At 40.6% G+C, this 16731-nt stretch overlaps 2 protein-coding genes across 2 annotated transcripts; both read left to right on the top strand.

Moving 5' to 3' along the window:
- The first annotated feature begins 18 nt into the window (after positions 1 to 18).
- LOC146471371 (uncharacterized) lies at positions 19 to 14846 on the top strand. The gene is made up of 4 exons (XM_085120981.1): positions 19 to 82; positions 156 to 217; positions 4383 to 10140; positions 13233 to 14846. The coding sequence occupies exons 3-4, from the start codon at positions 4394 to 4396 to the stop codon at positions 13276 to 13278; spliced, it is 5793 nt and encodes a 1930-aa protein (XP_084977107.1). The 5' UTR covers positions 19 to 82; positions 156 to 217; positions 4383 to 4393; the 3' UTR covers positions 13279 to 14846.
- Positions 10161 to 14846, top strand: LOC146471372 (uncharacterized). The gene is made up of 3 exons (XM_085121040.1): positions 10161 to 10165; positions 10201 to 13049; positions 13213 to 14846. Exons 1-2 carry the CDS (start codon positions 10161 to 10163, stop codon positions 11117 to 11119), a joined length of 924 nt encoding a protein of 307 aa, XP_084977166.1. The 3' UTR covers positions 11120 to 13049; positions 13213 to 14846.
- Positions 14847 to 16731: the final 1885 nt, after the last annotated feature.

The raw sequence follows: 16731 nt of genomic DNA, 5'->3' as shown, positions 1-16731 counted from the left end.
CCTCGCCCCAGACCCCATGCCCGGGCGACAAACGACAGAAACGAAAGCGGAAGAAGTACAGTATGCAAAGAAACATTCGTAGGTGAGGGAAAATGATTTATCATTCTGTATTTTGCTCGCTTTTTCATTCCTTATTTCATCTGCTTCGTTTTTAGGGTTTGCGTTTTAAGTTGAGAAGAATATACGCCATCAGAAGGTCTCAATAGTGGAGCTACAGGTAAGGAAAAACGTTTCATCGAAGCTTTTTAGCTTCTCGATCTAAGAGAGTCCCAAAAGTCACGTCACCGTTTTGCGACGAAATCACAGGAACTGTTTAAGCTATGGCTTAAATGAGTCAAAAATACAGTTTTGGACAATTCGATTTATCAAACCTGGGACAGGGGAAGTCTTAATTGCTTTGTTGGATGATTTTGTATATTGTTTTGTCATATTTATTATTATTTATACCCAGCACAAATAACTCGTCTACCGGTCAGACCGGTATCCACAACAAAGCTTACGTATGATCTATTTCATTTTGGGATTAGATCACGATCCCGTAAAAATACGCCTTTCAGTTTTAAATTATTTTCTTTATCGAAGGAGCAGCCTAATCTCATACCCAAATCTCCCACGACATTCCCGAACCGACTGAGATCTGGCTACGAGATTAGGGGCAGCCATGATGGCTTTCTCGAGCGACGTAGTTTAAATATGCTTAGCAAGCACAAATGTATCAGATACCTTTTTTTTTCTCGTTCTTTCTCTATCTGCGAGAAAATATTCCGGGATTAATATTGATCACGCAGTACGAAGTTGTTTTCAAGGTCATATATTCACGTACGCAAACATTTTACGAAAATTTGTCTCTCCGTGGAGGGAAGACTATCTTTGGCTTCCGCCTTCCGGCCACGTGGCGAGATGCAAATAGCATGCAACCGCAAAGGGGTGTTGAGCGAACTCACAACATGGAACACTCAGGAACATTCCGGAGCATGAAATAGAATGAAATAAGCTAATGACAAAATAAAAAAATATACATATGAAAACTGAGAGTGAGACAAACTGATTTATATGTAAAAAGATAAATAAATGAGCTGAACTACCTCATTGTTACTAATCTGTTGTTGGATGGCCTGTGCCGTTTTTTGCGTGTCCTGTGGCACTAAGCCAGGACGATTTGACATTCCAGAAATTCCTGTAAGGACACCAAAATGTCCTCCCCGCTAGAATTTTGCAGGGGCATCGCTCGGTTCTCGGCCCGGTCTCGGCCGGGAAACTATTTATGGACTTCTGACGGCTTCGTTTTAGCCTGTGTACAGCCGCCCCCTCCCCTCAGGAAAAATCGGGGAGAGAGACTCTCTCCCCGATTTTTCCTGAGGGGAGGGGGCGGCTGTACACAGGCTAGCTTCGTTTTCGCTCGTGCAAAGAGTCACGTTGTTCTCTCGTGAGTTTCAAAGAGTCACGTTTGTCTTTTCGCGTTTGACAAGCTGTTTCTGTGAATTTCAGTTCCCCGGGATTAGATATTTGGATTTCGCGTTCAACTAGCTGTTGCTGCGAGGTTATGTTTTCAAACTATCCACCTTGGATGAAGAAGAGCCATGCTGTCGTGCTAAATCAGACAAAACAAGCACTGAAATCGATCGCACATAAGCAGATTTCGTGTCATACAATTCAAGTTTAAAAGATTTATCAATTCTTTCAGACCTTTCAGTCTGCCGACGAGATTCACTGAACATCGACGCAAGCCGGGGATAAGTTACGAAGCACAATTAATACGGTAACAGTTTTGTCTCGGTATGAGTTTACGCTCTTAACGAGGTTTCAATAATAGACTTTTCCGTTAGTATAAAATCGAAATACAAAAATATCTGAAATATACACCCATCAGAAACTGACATCAGGTCCCGGTTGTTCAATAAGCGGATTGTTTTATCCAGCGGTTAATTCGCTATCCGGCAGATGATAAAATATATTAGTACGTTGGAGTCCATTTTATCCGCTGGATAGCGATTTATCCACTGGATAGAGTTATCCGCTCTTTGAACAACCGAGGCCAGATGTCTTTCAAAACTGTATGCAAATTTCAAGGGCCGTTTACACGACCGAAAAAATTGGAACGGCTCGGATAAAAAGACGAACGGCTCCGACAAAATTTGACGTGTAAACGGTACTTGACCCGTTCCAGTCTTCTCCGTTCCGTTCTTAAAAAGGTCCATCGGCGGCTATGGACCCCTTTCGGAACGGAACCGATAAAAAACGGTTCCGTACCCACATTTTTGTTTTCTTTTCAACGTGTAAACGCTCGTCCTTTTTTCGGTACCGTTCTGTTACGTTTTTTCTGAGCCCGTAGTACTCCACATCGGTTGTTTAGCATACCATTGATCGTCAGAGTAAGTGCTGTATGCAAGATCAAACCAAGCGCTTGTACTTGGAATTTGCCACAAGCTCCGAGCGACTGTGAAGTGCGATACAAGGGCTGTTAATAGAAGAACCGTAAGCCTTGTTTTTCTCCTAATTCGGTGCATTCTCTCAGAAGCATTTCTTTGAAGAATCACTCGCGCTATCAAACGTGAATTTCGTGTTCTCTTCTTCAGAAGAAACCAGAAAAGTGCTTGTAAATCTATGATAGTCGGAGATACGCACAGTGTACTGTATGTGTAAGCGCATATGAACAACTAATCGAAGCAGTTTTGTTTAATTATTACGGGCTCTATCGTTACCGGTCTCGAAGAAAACAACGTGTAAACCGTCTCGTGCCCGTTCCAAGGGGCTCTCAAGTACCGTGCCTTTTTCTGTTAGGTACATTACAGAATTTATACGTGTAAACAGGAGATTTCGTCTGGAACCGGTACTTGTTTCTTATCGAGCCGTTCATTATCTTTTAACGTGTAAACGGGCTTTAATAGCTCGCTTCAGTTCGACATTTTTACGGCTTTATAGTCGCGTATGTTTCGCGGCATTTTGGTAAAATACCTTTTGAGTAGAAGAGCAAAATAGTATGCTGGCCTGTAAGTTTCATTTTTCTCAAAGATTGAAAGTGTTTTACCGAAAATGATTCGCATTATTTTAAAGTTGGACAGTGTCGGCATGCAACAGGCGAACCGAAAATACTTTCTATTTAGTATTTCTAAGTTCAACAACGAAGCTGCTGAAACTTTAAACTCAGCTTCGTTTATTGCAAATATTTCACCTTGGTAGTTACACCTTACGTACACTGAGATATAAACGGACGAAAGGGCTACGTAAAAAAGTGTCGCGCAACTTGGGGCTGCAATGCCGGACATAGGAAAGTAATTCCTATTGTTTCGTTACATTTCTCTCTATTTCTTCAACAATCCAAAGAAATTGGACGAAACGTTTTTCCGATCACACAGTTATTAATTTGAAAAGAAAACTTCAAATATTCTGCTATAAGATGCTAGTGTTGGGTAAAATACAGAAAAAAGCCAGATAAAAAAATAACGACAACAAATATTCAAATTGAAACGAGCATGAAAGGGTGCACGATTTTGCCAAATTTGTTCAATTTAAGGTGTCGAACGCGCTCTATAATCTATGATCAATGCTAGTTTTTCGCGTTTTTCGCTTTTTCAAAAAAAATCGCCAAATTTAATACAAGCGCAGAAAAGATTTAGGTAATTTGAAACATGCAAGATTTATTATCATATATAATATATACATACAAAGAATTATGCAATCTCATTGGTGGAGGCCGTCTCAATTTATCCTAAATGTATAGTGCAGAAAGTTGAAATTAGTGCAACAAAGGAAAATAACAGTTACTTTCCCCGTTTAACCTTGTATGCACAATTCCTCTTGCCTATCACTATCGTCGCGAACCATTCACATAAAGATTTATGACAGGAAACTCAGTTATATTATAGAAAAATGCCGCATAACATAATTATGCATGACTTGTGTAATCGATGAGTAATTGATGTCATCGATAAGTGATCGATGGGCCAAAAAATTTTTGTTCATCGATTAGTCATCAATTAGCTATTGATCACTGCCATTAAACAATGGCTAATCCATCGATTACTCATTGATTACCCATCGATTACTCATTGATCATTGATCATTGATTATCACCTTCAAAAATTATCACCCTCTATAGTTTAGCACACAAAAGCCGTATCCATGCTGAAACTATTCAATTTTTATCCATCCAAAATCATTACTCTCCCCTCCCACCTCTTTGCCTGATCCCTCCCCACTCAAGAACAAAAAGGAAAAGAAAACGGAAAATGGGTTAAACTTGACGTCAAATGAGGGAGACGGGGGGGGGGGGGGGTCCTAAGAAAATTAGTTTTACTAAGCGGGACACATGACAAAAAAGGAAGAACGGTCACTTTGTTTTAATATTTAAGGATTAATCTTAGAAAGGTTTCGCTTTACAGGTTCACCAACAATGGAGTACTCATCGAAGGAGCTGAATTATTTTCGAATGTGTCACATTGCTGTCAAGTTACTTCCAGAAGGACTTCGAAAGATCTTCAAACAGGAATGGGATTTCCGTTACAGCACAACTTCGTATGGACCATGGCTAGACACGGCTCGGAATGGCAACGATTTCTATTTCGAAGAAACTAAACGGAAAAAGACAACAATGAATGGCCGGTTTCTGAATATCATACAGAATGGTAATTCTTCCGAGTGGGATTGCAGTTGTTTGTTTTCGATTTTTCTTGTTTCGAACACCATCGGCTCCACCCTTGGCCCAGTGATCCGTGCTGCTGTCGACGATCTACGTCTGGTAAGAAATGATGTAGCTCATATCACCAATGACGAACTCACAGATGCTGAATTTCAAGCTTATGTAACAAGAGTGTTAAACGCATTTACAAGTTTGGGTCTTCCCGTTCGTGCGATCGAGGACGTCAAAAACCAGTCAGGGTTTCCCACGGAAGAAGTCAAAGACTTGAAGAAGAGAATTGATGATCTCAAGACCGAGCTGGACCAAACAAAGACTGAACTGGATCAAGTAAAATCAGACTTGGATGCAACGACAAACACCCTACAGAGGACGCAAGTTGAAAACAAGGTTCTCACACAGGAAATTAATTCGAAGATTGAGTCATTTTCCTCTTTACCATTTATGCCACCTCATGACATTATCAGACGTTCCAGTGACATTAAAAGGATTACAAACAAGATGCAAGAACTTTATGACGGGAGTGACGGCAAAGTTAGCACCATTTATCTGTCTGGAAATCCTGGATGTGGAAAAAGTCAACTTGCCCGTCAAATTGGAGATGATTTCTACAATTTAAAATCACGAGACTCGGACACGGGTCTTACGTTTGTTGCTACCCTGAATGCTAAAACTCTTGAGACCCTTGCTGACTCGTACGCTGCCCTGGCTAAGAGGTTAGGAATAACAGAGTATGCAGTTACTGAGATGGAGAAATCGAAAACATCTAACCCTGCCGACACCCTTAAGAAGGCGATGTCCATGATTCCTTCAAAGGTTGCCAAGTTTCAAAGCTGGTTGATAATAGTGGATGGTGTTGTTGATTTACGCAAGGTCCGAAGCTACCTGCCCCAGACTGCAAGTAATGAGTGGGGTCACGGTCAGTTGTTGATCACAACTCAAGACAGCACTGCAATTCCCTCTAATGCTCCTCTCACTTACCTTGAATCACTCAGTCAAGGAATGCAGCCGGATGATGCAATCGAACTATTAAAGCGAGTGTCGCAGATTTCTGATCAACAGCATGTAGAGGTGGTTGCCGAGGTTCTTGAGTATCAACCGCTTTCCTTGGCAGCTGCTGCCTATTTTGTGCAAAGCATTGTCAGCGGTGGTTCTCCAAATTTCAGCTGGACAAATTACCTGAAAATGTTACGTGAAGGTCAACTAGAACCAACTGAAGAGATTCTTGCAGCCCAGAATCCGGCATATTCGGAAACCATGACATCTGCAGTAAAAATGGCATTACAAAGAGCAATGGACACCAGTGACGTCATTCGCCAGACTTTCTTGTTTCTTTCAATGTGTGCTTCAGAATCGATCGCAGTAGACATTGTTGTGGACTTTGTAGCGGCTAGCGCAAACGGCCACACAATCAAAGAGTTAATAAAAGCAGACATCTTGAAATCTTCCCTGCTTGTTAAAGACGAATGCTCTACGTTTATACGATTGCATAACATTGTCCATGATGCACTGACAGCTGCTAATATCTTTGATTCCGATTCACAGAGGCATCACTGTATTGCGACAGCAATAAATGTTTTTGAAAGCCATCTTAAAGAATGTTTGTCAACAGCTGGCTATGGAAATGTTCAGCTACGAAAAGTTGCCTCACACAGCAGAGTTTTTTGTGACATTGCTTTTCCTAACATTAATAATACAATTGTCACCTCCGGTATTGATCCTGAGAAAGTTATTTCATGTATCAGATACACTGCCAAGGCCTGTTGGTTTCTCTCTCAGCTAAAACACGCAAGCAGATTTTGCGAAATTGTTTGTGATTTGATTAAAAACGATGCTTCCACAGAAATGGAGTCTTCCAAAGTAAAATCAAAGATTTTTAAGCTACGTGGAGACGTAGCTTTTGACATGCACGATTTTGGGGCAGCATTATTTTATCACGAAGAAGCCTTAAAAATCAACAGAACGATTTATGGTGAGGTACATCGAAAGCTTGCTCGTAGTTATACCTTCATTGCACGCATTCATGACGCAATGGGACAACATGATATGGCTACGGAGCTTTACAGCAAGGCACAGGTGATCTGTGAGAAAAACACGGCAAAGAAGATGCAAAAACACAAGCATGCAGCCGACAACTATCACACTTTGGCCGTTGCTCACTGGAAATTTGGAAAGTACGAACAAGCTATAGAATGTGACAAAAAGGCGCTAAACATTAGAGAGAAGATTCATGGAAAGGAACACGCTGATGTGGCCAGGAGCTATCACAGCTTAGGAGTTGATTACGGGGATATTGGAAAGCACGAACAAGCTATAGAATGTGACATAAAGGCGCTAAACATTAGAGAGAAGATTCATGGAATGGAACACGGTCATGTGGCCTTGAGCTATCACAACTTGGCACAAGACTACAGGAATATTAAAAAGTACGAACAAGCTATAGAATGTGAAATAAAGGGGCTAAACATTAGAGAGAAGATTCGTGGAGAGGAACACGATGATGTGGCAACCAGCTATCACAACTTGGCATGTGACTACAGGAATATTAGAAAGCACGAACAAGCTATAGAATGTGACATAAAGGCGCTAAACATTAGAGAGAAGATGCATGGAGAGGAACACGGTGATGTGGCCAACAGCTATTACAGCTTAGGAGTTGATTACGGGAATATTGGAAAGCACGAAAAAGCTATAGAATGTGACATAAAGGCGCTAAACATTAGAGAGAAGATTCATGGACAGGAACACGATGATGTGGCCAACAGCTATCACAGATTAGGAGTTGATTACAGGAATATTGGAAAGCACGAACAAGCTATCGAATGTGACATAAAGGCGCTAAACATTAGAGAGAAGATTCATGGAGAGGAACACGATGATGTGGCCAACAGCTATTACAGCTTAGGAGTTGATTACGGGAATATTGGAAAGCACGAAAAAGCTATCGAATGTGACATAAAGGCGCTAAACATTAGAGAGAAGATTCATGGAGAGGAACACGATGATGTGGCCAACAGCTATTACAGCTTAGGAGTTGATTACGGGAATATTGGAAAGCACGAAAAAGCTATCGAATGTGACATAAAGGCGCTAAACATTAGAGAGAAGATTCATGGAGAGGAACACGATGATGTGGCCAACAGCTATTACAGCTTAGGAGTTGATTACGGGAATATTGGAAAGCACGAAAAAGCTATCGAATGTGACATAAAGGCGCTAAACATTAGAGAGAAGATTCATGGAGAGGAACACGATGATGTGGCCAACAGCTATCACAGATTAGGAGTTGATTACAGGAATATTGGAAAGCACGAACAAGCTATCGAATGTGACATAAAGGCGCTAAACATTAGAGAGAAGATTCATGGAGAGGAACACGATGATGTGGCCAACAGCTATTACAGCTTAGGAGTTGATTACGGGAATATTGGAAAGCACGAACAAGCTATCGAATGTGACATAAAGGCGCTAAACATTAGAGAGAAGATTCATGGAGAGAAACACGGTGATGTGGCAAGGAGCTATCACAACTTGGCATGTGACTACAGGAATATTGGAAAGCACGAACAAGCTATAGAATGTGCCATAAAGGCGCTAAACATTAGAGAGAAGATTCATGGAAAGGAACACGATGATGTGGCCAAAACCTATCACAACTTGGCATGTCACTACAGGAATATTGGAAAGCTCGAACAAGCTATAGAATGTGACATAAAGGCGCTAAACATTAGAGAGAAGATTCATGGAGAGGAACACGATGATGTGGCCAACAGCTATTACAGCTTAGGAGTTGATTACAGGAATATTGGAAAGCACGAACAAGCTATAGAATGTGACATAAAGGCGCTAAACATTAGAGAGAAGATTCATGGAGAGGAACACGATGATGTGGCCAACAGCTATTACAGCTTAGGAGTTGATTACAGGAATATTGGAAAGCACGAACAAGCTATAGAATGTGACATAAAGGCGCTAAACATTAGAGAGAAGATGCATGGAGAGGAACACGGTAATGCGGCCAACAGCTATTACAGCTTAGGAGTTGATTACGGGAATATTGGAAAGCACGAAAAAGCTATCGAATGTGACATAAAGGCGCTAAACATTAGAGAGAAGATTCATGGAGAGGAACACGATGATGTGGCCAACAGCTATCACAGATTAGCAGTTGATTACAGGAATATTGGAAAGCACGAACAAGCTATCGAATGTGACATAAAGGCGCTAAACATTAGAGAGAAGATTCATGGAGAGGAACACGATGATGTGGCCAACAGCTATTACAGCTTAGGAGTTGATTACGGGAATATTGGAAAGCACGAACAAGCTATCGAATGTGACATAAAGGCGCTAAACATTAGAGAGAAGATTCATGGAGAGGAACACGATGATGTGGCCAACAGCTATTACAGCTTAGGAGTTGATTACAGGAATATTGGAAAGCACGAACAAGCTATAGAATGTGACATTAAGGCGCTAAACATTAGAGAGAAGATTCATGGAGAGGAACACGATGATGTGGCCAACAGCTATCACAGATTAGCAGTTGATTACAGGAATATTGGAAAGCACGAACAAGCTATCGAATGTGACATAAAGGCGCTAAACATTAGAGAGAAGATTCATGGAGAGGAACACGATGATGTGGCCAACAGCTATTACAGCTTAGGAGTTGATTACGGGAATATTGGAAAGCACGAACAAGCTATCGAATGTGACATAAAGGCGCTAAACATTAGAGAGCAGATTCATGGAGAGGAACACGATGATGTGGCCAAGAGCTATCACAGATTAGGAGTTGATTACGGGAATATTGGAAAGCACGAACAAGCTATAGAATGTGACATTAAGGCGCTAAACATTAGAGAGAAGATTCATGGAGAGGAACACGGTGATGTGGCCATGAGCTATCACAGCTTAGGAGTGGACTACGGGAATATTGGAAAGCACGAACAAGCTATAGAATGTGACATTAAGGCGCTAAACATTAGAGAGAAGTTTCATGGAGAGGAACACGGTGATGTGGCCATGAGCTATGACAGCTTAGGAGTGGACTACGGGAATATTGGAAAGCACGAACAAGCTATAGAATGTGACATTAAGGCGCTAAACATTAGAGAGAAGATTCATGGAGAGAAACACGGTGATGTGGCAAGGAGCTATCACAACTTGGCACGTGACTACAGGAATATTAAAAAGTACGAACAAGCTATAGAATGTGAAATAAAGGGGCTAAACATTAGAGAGAAGATTCATGGAGAAGAACACGATGATGTGGCCAAGAGCTATCACAGATTAGGAGTTGATTACGGGAATATTGGAAAGCACGAACAAGCTATAGAATGTGACATTAAGGCGCTAAACATTAGAGAGAAGATTCATGGAGAGAAACACGGTGATGTGGCAAGGAGCTATCACAACTTGGCATGTGACTACAGGAATATTGGAAAGCACGAACAAGCTATAGAATGTGACGTAAAGGCGCTAAACATTAGAGAGAAAATTCATGGAGAGGAACACGGTGATGTGGCCGGGAGCTATCACATCTCGGCAGTTGACTAGAGGAATATTGGAAAGCACGAACAAGCTATAGAATGTGACAAAGAGGCGCTAAACATTAGAGAGAAGATTCATGGAGAGGAACACAGTGATGTGGTCAACAGCTATCACATCCTGGCAGTTGACTACAGGAATATTGGAAAGTACGAACAAGCTATAGAATGTGACAAAGAGGCGCTAAACATTAGAGAGAAGATTCATGGAGAGGAACACGATGATGTGGCAAGGAGCTATCACAACTTGGCATGTGACTACAGGAATATTGGAAAGTACGAACAAGCTATAGAATGTGACATAAAGGCGCTAAACATTAGAGAGAAGATTCATGGAGAGGAAGACGATGATGTGGCCAACAGCTATTACAGCTTAGGAGTTGATTACGGGAATATTGGAAAGCACGAACAAGCTATCGAATGTGACATAAAGGCGCTAAACATCAGAGAGAAGATTCATGGAGAGGAACACGATGATGTGGCCAAAAGCTATCACAACTTGGCATGTGACTACAGGAATATTGGAAAGCACGAACAAGCTATAGAATGTGACATTAAGGCGCTAAACATTAGAGAGAAGATTCATGGAGAGGAACACGATGATGTGGCCAACAGCTATCACAACTTGGCATGTGACTACAGGAATATTAGAAAGCACGAACAAGCTATAGAATGTGACATAAAGGCGCTAAACATTAGAGAGAAGATTCATGGAGAGGAACACGATGATGTGTTCAAGAGCTATCACAGATTAGGAGTTGATTACGGGAATATTGGAAAGCACGAACAAGCTATAGAATGTGACATAAAGGCGCTAAACATTACAGGCGCGGATCCAGGGGAGGTGAAATGGGTGAATTTTCACCACCCTTTTTCTGAGCCCCCCTCTTTCTTTTTTTTTTTTTTTCTTATCCCTCAAATATTGAAATAATATTTGATTTCTCTGATTTCTCTGATTGAGGTGGAGAATGTGCATAAGCGATGACTGGTTCTACCAATCAATTTATTCATTTTGAGCCTGCTAAAGCTAGTAGTGCACGGTAAAGTAGAATGAAAATGTATTATATATATTATTTATTAAACTATTTTCAGAGTGTAAAGCACGTTTAAATGGGGTTGACAGACCTGCATGGCTCCCGCTGTCTGCCCATTGTGTTGATAAAAGCCTTTATAGTTTTGCTTTAACAAGCATGTCTTTAAGCGATTTCCCTTTTCTTTAAGAGATCAAGGGAGGTTCCTTGTATATCTCTCTTAGTAGCGGCTGGTTTTGTACTAAATGCCATTTGTCCATTAGAATATTTTTCAAACATGGCAGTGATGGTTGAAATTGTGTCACGAAGGGTAGAATTTTCTTGTGCGCTTACTGTTTTTGTGTAAGAGCGTTCTTCCTTTCTGCGAAGTTAACTTCGGATAGGATTTTGTCCACCAGGTTACTAGAATAACCTATCGATACCAGGCGTGTTTTAAAGTTTTTAATGTTTTCCCCAAACACTACTTTAGAAGAGTTTGTCCTCAGAAGTCTAAGAGCTTCTCCTTTAACGAAGCCTTTTTTGATGCCTGCTGGGCAACTGTTGTAGTTTGTGTACTGAAATGTTTCAGTAGGTTTGTAATGTGTGCGTACGTCGAGAATCGATTCTTTCTCGAATTTCTCTCCCTTATAGACTGCTGTATCCAATTGTTTCTAATTGTGAGACTTCAGAGGTAAACTTTATGGTAAGCTGTATGGTAGGGTGGTACGAATTTGCTTGCTCAATGAAATGTTCTATTTCTTCTTTGTTTGTATCCCACAAGCAAAATACATCGTCAACGAATCTTTTCCACGTTATTGGTTTGTTAATGCTCTGCCTTAAGATCTCCTTTTCTATAGATGCCATAAAGATGTTGGCAAAAGCTACCGCCATTTTAGTGCCCATGGCGGTTCCGTGTGTTTGGAGATAGTCTTTCCTGTTAAATTGGAAGGAGTTCTCCTTTAGTATAAGGCTGAGCATTTCTCTGAGGAAATTTGTAGCTATAGGAAGGTTATTGGCATGAAAGTTCTCGTATGCATTGCATACTATAGTGATTCCTTTCTCCCGTGGGATATTCGTGTAAAGGCTAGTGACATCCATTGAGACTAGAAAAGCGTTTCTAGGCACCCTAGTGCTTTCAATAAACGTTATGAAATGTGTCGTATCTTTAAGATACGAGTCCTGTATTTGTGCTACTGGCTGAAGTAGTTTGTCTACGAATGATGATAGGCGTTCTGTTGGGCCATCACACCCAGATATGATAGGTCTTTCGACTAATGTCGGTTTGTGAATTTTTGTGAGGGTATAAAACACTGGGATTCGAGGCGGATTTGGTGTTAGGTTAAACCATTTAACCGTCATTTCGTCTATGCACCCTGCTTAGAGAAGGGCATTAGTGAGGTGTTTAACTCTCTGGGATGTGTCTCTAACGATTGGTTCGTCCAGTGGCTGATAGTTATTTCTATCATCCAATTGTTTCTGTCCCTCATTTATTTTGTTTTCTCTGTTCATAACGACGGTTGTTGTGCCTGTATCTGCTTTTTTGAGAATAATTTCTTTGTTGTTAATAAGCTCCTTGAGAGCTCGTGGCTGCACAGACCTCAAACACCTCAACCAGGCTTTGGTTCTATTACATTATTACAAAAATTCACCCCCCATTTCAAAATCCTGGATCCGCGCCTGCATTAGAGAGAAGATTCATGGAGAGGAACACGGTGATGTGGCCGGGAGCTATCACAACTTGGCATGTACAGGAATATTGGAAAGCACGAACAAGCTATAGAATGTAACTTGGCAGTTGATTACAGGAATATTGGAAAGCACGAACAAGCAAAAGCATGTTATAATAAGGCCGTGAAACATTAGAAAGAAGATGGGGGGTCAGCGAAATCAACCTGAACTAAAGTAACTCTGGAGAGTATGAGCTGAATTAAGAATGTAACAAGAAGGAGCCTAGAATAAGAAGATATACAGTACCAATACATCAGAAAACAAGATGAAGTCAAACTGAGCAAAGCACGAGAAAACGGAGAAGATGAAAGGAGAAAGAGCGTGCTTAATTAATCGACTGTGGAAAAGCTAACCTCCTCGCCGATTAAAAGATGTTCCCAAGACATGACCTTAAAGGCATTTCAATTTAACATTTTGTTACTACTTTCTAGTGAAAGCAATCAAAAGGTGTACAGAAAAAACTGGTCCGTTTGACATTTCCGTACTAGCATTGCTACACGCAAAGGAAGATACGGACGGTGCCTTCTTTTGCTAATGCGCATACATTCTGCGCATCTTTAGATGGTCAGAGAAAGTCATTTTTCTTACCGGCGATGCCTGGTAAAACAGCGATATTTTTGTGCGGTTTATAAGTACGCCAGAAAAGCAGATCGTGGCAAGGGTTATTGGGATATTAAAAGAAAATTTGGGGTAACCACGCATTTTTCAGAGATAAGTAAGCTACAATTAGGGGAAAACATGGTATACATTGCTTTGTATTTTAGCACCTTTCAGAATTCTCGTTGCTTAATTATCTATAAAAAAAAAGTGTATGGTTTCCCCCCAATTTTATTTTTTGGATTCCAATACCCTTGCTAAGATGCTTTTCCCGCATAGTCATCAGCTGAGCAAAAATACTTATGTATTAGTAGGCAACTTCCTTAATGAAGTCATAAACTGGAAACCGTGTTGCCTCTAGCATTGTCGTGAATAAGAAAGTCACGTGACTGTTGTAGGAAGAGTTGTGTGATGCTTAGGCATTGTATAATGTTGAACACTCGTCATAGAATTGAATGAATCCTCAAAACCGCTTAACACTATAGAAAAACACACAACAAAAACAAGGAAGCTTAAAAGCAGTTTGTATAGGCAAACGTAGACAAGATTAAAAGAGATTCCATTTTGGTAAGGCTAGAGTGTTTTTCAAGTTTAGCGCAATTTGCGGTATGAACGTATGATAATTGTCTTTATATGTTATGTGGCCATGATTTCATCAATAAATGAATTTTGTATCGCCATTTTCACGTTTAGAGCTCATAATCAACGAAAATGCACAAGAGCACCCAAAACACTGTGACCTTGGCCCTCTAAGCAATCAGGCATTGCTGTTATTTGCAGAAAACGTCAAAGTGAAATTTAAAAGGCATAGGATAAGCTATTAAGCTTATTGTTTTTTATTTACTTTCTTCATTCGCACATTGCGTCGCTATGATTCTAAAACCTATATTCTCTAATTTAAATTTACTGATTTATTTTTGTAATCCAATTCAAAATTTTGACAAGCTACAGGACTACGATTTTATTCTGACATTTTCATCACAAGTAACAATAGTTCACAACTGAACTTTTTTCCAAGCAACATGTTCAGAGAGGTTATCGCAATTTTTCTGCTTGTGACATTGTAATTTTTGTACAAAGCTTCATGTATGTTAGCTTTAATTCACTTGTAATTGTCAGGGAAGAAAATTACAATCATTTGTATTATTTGTTATTCACTTTCGCTGTTAAAGTAGAAGAGCTGACGTTGAATTATTTCCTCGAGATATTTGAGATTATAAAACCGTAACTACTACCTTTTTTATTAGCTCACAACTAAAATTAACGTTGAAGAGTAGTATTAAATCAACCCGCGTTTTAAAACCGTTAGAGCTGTTTTCAATGGATCTTGTTCGCTCTCTAGTTTTGTTGCCCCAATACAGATCGTGTGACATTATGCTGAGAATAACCTATTTCAGAATTCAGTGGTTATATTCATGCTGGCATGCTTTCTTTACTTCAAAAATGACAAAGGATCGATTCTGCTGAGATAATAAGGTCTATTAAGTGTCTCGAAACCAAAACCACTGTAATCACTCTTGCCAATCAAATTTGACTTAAACAGCACAACGAACCAATCACGACTAGAAGCAAATACATTTACTTCTGGTGCCAAGCGCGGGGACTTGAAACATGTGCGAGCAAGGCACGATTTTTGCTAACCAATCACGGAGCGAAGTAAAGCAAAACCGAGGCAAATGCGAAATTACCTCAGCGCTCGAGATGCGGTAAATAAAAACCGCTCTATCAACCTTTCATTTTTAAAGTTATTAGTTTTACACCAAAAGTAGTTGTTGTTGTTGTTGTTGATCTTTTAGCGGCTAGAATTTCTCAGTGAAACACGTCGTCAGCTTAGTCTAAATAAAGGGGCTGTTTAAGATAATAGTTGGAATATGCGCTGTGTAGTTATGTCCCTAGTCGGATCACCTCTAGCTCATACCAGAGTTCCTATATTGGTTTTGATTATTTCTCGTTCACTGAATTTTGGCACTTTCCTGAAGTTTTCGGAAAATCCAGAAATCCAAGATGGAATCGTGGCCTAATTATCGCGTCATATGACGTCGTAACTTCACGTTGTGGACAACAAAGGGGACATATTTGGTTGTATTATCTATCCCCCAAGTCCCACTTTCATAACTTATACTTGCGAAGTTATGAAGGGGAGCGGAATCCTGCGACCATGGAGGTAAACAAAAAGGAGGGATTTCACGAGCCGAGGTGAGAAAAGGGTCTTTCCAAATGTCTCGAACAAACCCACTATAGGTATGAAAAGGCCTGAGAGGGGTACCATTTCCTATGAAAAGTATATGAAAGAGTTACCTTTCCTGTCAAAAATGGCAAATAAAGGGTGACCGTCAGGATGTGGACATTGGGGCGAAGCCTCACCGTATAAAACTTTCTTGAATTCCATTCCCTTCCCGGTCGACCTTAGTGATGTATTAAGAATAAGTTGTGCGATTTCTTCACTGCAGATCACTGTAGGTTCGCCTGTAGTGTAGTGGTTATCACGTCTGCCTTGAATGTAGGAGACTGGGCTTCGAGTCCACGCCGCCGCGATGAATCATATTTTCACATAGCACGGTCTGGACTCGTCTTAGCGTATGGCTGCAAGACTTTCGCCTAGTATTTAGCAGTCCGAAATCGGTGACGTTCATCTGTTTTTATTTAGCACGATAGGCTTGTTACCGTTTGATTTCCCACATCTTAACAGGGAATTGTTCTACTGAGTCCGGTCGTAGTTTGAAGATGTGTTTTTTGAGAAGAAAGATCCTCACCGAAAAGAAAGCCTGAGAAAAAATTCAACAGGATTCGAACCCATGACCTCTGCGATACCGGTGCCGAGCGATACCAACCGAGCTATGAAGCCAACTGGGAACTGGTCATATTGTATAAGTCAGTGTTTGCAAATAATTGTTTGACGTCACCACCTCCCCACTCTATGGTTTTGTCGAAGATGTTATTCTATTCCTGCTGATGTTACCTGACACATTCACTATTGTAATTGAATCTATATTTAGCCTCCCTCGCAGACGCTCTTTTGGCTCGTCACGCAATCGTTTCTGGTTGTGGAGGAAAGATTGCGTGACGAGCCAAAAAGACGTCTGCGAGGGAGGCTAAATTGAATCACGGTGGTCTAGGCTAATGTCGCTCGAGCTCTCTAGCTCTTAGGCATATACAGTAGCAAAAATAATTGACTGACTGACTGATTGATTGATTGATTGATGGACTG

The sequence above is a fragment of the Pavona decussata genome, unplaced genomic scaffold, assembly GCF_977016875.1.
Source record: "Pavona decussata unplaced genomic scaffold, jaPavDecu1.1 SCAFFOLD_105, whole genome shotgun sequence".
Taxonomy (NCBI): Eukaryota; Metazoa; Cnidaria; class Anthozoa; order Scleractinia; family Agariciidae; genus Pavona; species Pavona decussata.
This window is presented reverse-complemented; position numbering and strand designations above follow the sequence as displayed.